A 4,538-nucleotide genomic window follows, 5' to 3' on the forward strand; every position below is an offset into this window, starting at 1 on the left:
AATATAAAAATGCAGTGAGATAGCTATTCAAGCATCATAATTACTTTCTAGCAACAGGAAATGTTTGCAAAATTAAGGCCCTGGACACCTTCAGTTTAAGCAGTCAGCATTCTGATGGATCTCTTGTGGCTGTAACAAAACGTAAGTAGCTAATCTCTGAAAGAAAAACAAGTCAGTTTTAACAAGACCTTAATTAGAAAATGTTTAATTCTATGAATGTATTATTAGGGTGATTGAGTGTAAAGTAGAAAGTTCCTTTTCCTTAATGAATCTCTAATAGATTTGCAAAACTATCAAAGCACTGGCCTACTCAGCTGTGACTGAAGTTCACTCACCAGACTTTAGGGAGGCCAAAGCACCACCCGTGTGTCCCCTCTGTTCGAAGGCCCTAACTTTACTTAAAATTTTGTCTAATCTTTCTTCAATTTCTCCCATCTCTTAAACACTACTTATTCATAAGCTTTACAGGCCAATATCATATTTTAAAGTACTAACAAACATATTTTAAGACACCATTCTCTGATTAGCTTCTGAAATAGATTATTGAATAACTCAAATATTGGATATTTTGCCTTAGACAAAAAGCTCTCTTAAATGTGGTAATTGTAGTGAAGTAAAGGGATAACCCGGCTGTCATCACCTAAGTGTTTACCATGACCAAAACACTGATGTCATCATTTGCATGACAAAAGCGAATCAGGAAGTTTTGCTACATAAGTTAAATTTGCCTAGCCCTCCTGGGCCTCCTTCCTTATCTGGTTAGACACAAGCAATTTCCTTTCACTGATGCATTTACTTTCTACAGATATAACAACAAAAAGCACTGAAAATTCTATCCTGACAGCCACTGGACTGCAGAGGTGGACCTGACCCGCCAGGCAAGTCAGTCTCATCAGCTTCCCTCACGTCAGTCTTTTCCCAATAACAAAGCTTAAAGATAACCCACATTATATAGTTTAACAGGGGACAGAAAGTTTTAGTGAAAAATATTTTCGTGGATGGGAAGTGCTTCAAAAGTTGGCCTTTAAGTTATTTAATATTAAGACACCATCAGACTGAGCTGTTAAGAAAAAATCTAATTGCCCTAAAATGACTTTTAAAAAGGTGTTTGTATTGGCAAGTTTCAAGAAACTGGCAGGCCACTGATATTAGTATCTAATAGCAGTCCTCTGATCTGGGAGAGAAGCCTTACACGTGTCTCTCTTGATACTTAGTGAAGTCAGTAAACAATGTCCCCAGCCTGTACTTGACTGATATTAAGAGCCACACCTTCAATTTTCCAGCCTAGACCATAGTTCCCCCTCCTCCCACATCCCTCCCAACCCAGACAGGTGATGACAGACAAGGAGGCAGTGAGGTTGCTTCAAAATATTTAATACGTGTTAGACACGTAAAGTTACATTTTTATACAAAAATCAATACAACGGAGAAAATACTGTACAAAAACCTTGTCAGCTCCCCCAACCTTTATACAACAAAGACTGGAGTCACCGAATCTACAGAACCATAAGGTCTTTCCACTTAGGGGTTCTGCCTGTAAACTGTTTCATTAAACACTTAAAAGCACTGTGTAGTAGTTCTGTAGAGCTTTTAAAAATATCTTTTCTCTATAAACTCCGTACTTCCAAGCTTGAACTCTTCGGTGAAGTTCATCAAGCTTTTTTCCCTGTGGAGAAGACAAGGGCCGCTAAGACTCCCCTTTCCGAGAGTTAATCACAGGGTATAAACGTTTCTTCAGTGAGAGAAAAGTGGGGAGGGAGAGAAATAATACAAGTCTCTACCCCAGACTAAATCCCTCTAGTCTTAGGAAATCCTGCGAGGAAACGCCACTCCTGGCCCTGGTACGGATCTAGCTTTCATGTGAGAGGTGTGTGTAAAGTCCCTTCCTGCCCCAAGAACGAATGGGGAACTCCCCGGCCCTTTTAAGCCACTTCCTTCTCAGTGCCGCTGGCAGAGGAAAGTCCCTGTCTGCCCCCAACCTCCTAAAGGCCTGGGGAAGGGGTGATGCATTCCAGAAGGACAAAATAGTCTTAAATCACAAAACAAACTTACAACATAGACATACACAGACACACAAGTTAACAATCGTCCTCTTCCGATAAGTCTCACTCCCAAGTCTCGAGAGGCCTCGAGAAAGGCCGGCACAGCAGCGCGGCCAAGGCCAAGGGCAGTCCGTACTGCCCGGCAGCACCCACAGTCTCCCCAAGGCGCTCAGCGCGTAAGGTCTCCGGGACGTCCTCGCAGCCGGGAAAGGCCCAGCCCTCACGCCGGTACGCCAGCTGCTCAACCTCCTGCCCAACGGGGACCGAGGGCTCAGAAGGCCACGATGGCTGTGCTCCAAGGGTTCATGTCTCTCAGCACCCGCTTATCGCAGCAGATCTGCCCGGGCTCGGCGGCTTCCGGACCACTCTCCTCTTCCTCGGCTTCCTCCCGGCCGCCTCCGGGGCTTTTCCGTAAGAGTCCCGAGAAGCTGGAACCGAAGATACTAATGAGGTTCGCCACGTTCCCGGTCTCCATCTCCTCCTCCTCCTCCTCCGCCGCCGCCGCCGCCGCCACGCCGCCGGGCAGCTCCTCCAAGTGCCGGCGGGGCTTCTTCAGCGGGGTCGTGTCCGGCGCCGCGCAGCCTGCGGGGCCGCCACTCACCCCGGCTGCGCCTCGCTTCCTGGGGCACACGGAAAGCGGCGCGGGGCGCTCGTCCTTGGCGCAGCAGCCGCCACTGCGGGGGGAGGCGCCCAGCGCCCCCGGCTTGTCCTCCCCTCCTGGGAGGCAGCCGCAGTGGTGGCGCGCCGCCCGGGGCACCTCGAGGAAGGCGTCCGAGCTTCCGGCCGCCTCCTCTCGCAGCCCCTCCACGCGGCGCCAGGCAGCTCCCGCCGCCGCCTCTCCGCCCTGAAGAGTGTCCCCGGAGCTGGTCGCCGGAGCCATGGGCACCGTGTCCCCCGCCCGCTGAGCGTCTGGGACGGCGGGGCGTTCAAGCTGTGGCTCGGTCTCGGGCCAAGCGGCTGGGGCGGCTGGTGGGGGCGGCTCTCCCCAGCCCACTGGGGGCCCGGCCACGGGCTCCCCGGGCAGCTGTGGCAGTGCCGCCGGGGTTCCCGAGGGACTGGCCAGATAGAGGCCAGGGCATGGGTCACTCAGGTAGACCTGGCGGGCGCTGCGCAGCACCAGAGAGACCAGCAGGTTCTTGTGCAGCTTGATGCCGCCGCGCTGGACCCGTGAGTTGTAGATCTTGCCCAGCGAGATGCTGACGATGCGGTGCGCCTCCAGCTTGAACTCCATCCTGCCCGCCGCCCCTTCGCAGGCTGGCGCAGAAGTGAGGTCTGAGCCCCGGCTGGCGTCCAGAGCCGGGAGAGGAATCGGAGACGTCAACAAGTCCGCCCCAAGACTCCGAAGAGAAACGATTCTCGTGGCGCGCTCACTGACCCCCGACTCTTCCTCTCCTAACAACTATCACGTCTCATGTCCGGTCGCTAACTGAGGGAAACCCTGCCGCCCGGCGCATTATATAGGTTTCTCACCCGCCAATCGCGAAGGGCCGCCAACCGTTCTGGGGCGGGATGACGCGCCCTCGTGCTCTGCGCGCAGCCAATCGGAGCCCGAGGAGGGGCGCCAGGGACATTCGAACGTTACTCCCGCGGAGCAGGCTCTTAAAGGGGTCGAGCGTGTGGCGCTGTATAAGTGGGTAGGGGTCCTATGTTCTTAGGCCGGGTGATGAAGAGGAGGCATAGCCTCTGTGTTGTTGGTAGGTTAAGATTCCGGTTTGTGCGCTGGTTTGCCAGATACAAAGCGAACTAAACCATTCGTACTTTTATCCGAATATGGTGGTGGACTTTGCTCTGCAATAAAGCCCTGAACCTTTCCTGATCACCGGCCCTCAACCCCCACTTCCATTCCCAAGGCTACATACACCTATAAGCTCCTGGCCAACCCTGGCTGGAATGGAGATGACGGAAAAATGCAGCAAGGGATAACAAATAGTATTACTACAAGATATTTAGCAGATATTAATTTGGTATGAGTCCCTTGCCCCCTAGAGTCACATATACTCTTAGCCCAAGAAAGAAATTCTAATGCCCAAGAAAGAAAAAGGTGGTTCTAAAAGTTCCTAAGTTTTGATTGCTCATCAAGAAATTGTGTCTAGATACAAAATGATCAGGTCTACACTAAAGCCAGCATCTATCACTTTGTTCTCTAGATTTTAGAACAAACGGTTGTCACATGGGTTACAATGAAAGATGGTACAGGTTATCCACAGTGATTTTTCTTCAATACAAGGACTGACCAGCCACCCTTGGAAAACCTAGCAAGTTCTAAAAATACAAATAGAGAAGTCCTGTGTTCTCATCATGATGTCATAATTTTATTTTGTGTCAAGGTAAAAATATAGAGGAAGAGTGTTCCAGAATTTTGTCGTCAGTTAACAACTTAGCCCATCTACTGATTCTTGGTACATGGCATTAGGGCAGAATCACCACAGGGTTGGCTAGGGTCCTGGACTGGGTTCTTGGAGAGTCAGTTGGAATTAGTCCCAGCTAAGCTCCACC

General features: G+C 50.7%; 1 protein-coding gene across 1 annotated transcript; it reads right to left on the minus strand.

The window, feature by feature from the left end:
- Positions 1–1,357: 1,357 nt before the first annotated feature.
- On the minus strand, positions 1,358–3,485 carry IER5 (immediate early response 5). Its single transcript, XM_039881334.1, has one exon. The coding sequence runs from the start codon at positions 3,271–3,273 to the stop codon at positions 2,314–2,316; it is 960 nt and encodes a 319-aa protein (XP_039737268.1). The 5' UTR covers positions 3,274–3,485; the 3' UTR covers positions 1,358–2,313.
- Between the last annotated feature and the right edge of the window lie 1,053 nt (positions 3,486–4,538).

The sequence above is a fragment of the Pteropus medius genome, unplaced genomic scaffold (genome assembly GCF_902729225.1).
Source record: "Pteropus medius unplaced genomic scaffold, Ma_sr-lr_union100, whole genome shotgun sequence".
Classification (NCBI taxonomy): Eukaryota; Metazoa; Chordata; class Mammalia; order Chiroptera; family Pteropodidae; genus Pteropus; species Pteropus medius.

What these genes read in the sequence shown, in the direction of transcription:
- IER5 (XM_039881334.1), bottom strand. Translation starts at nt 3,273, where the DNA reads ATGGAGTTCAAGCTGGAGGCGCACCGCATCGTCAGCATCTCGCTGGGC.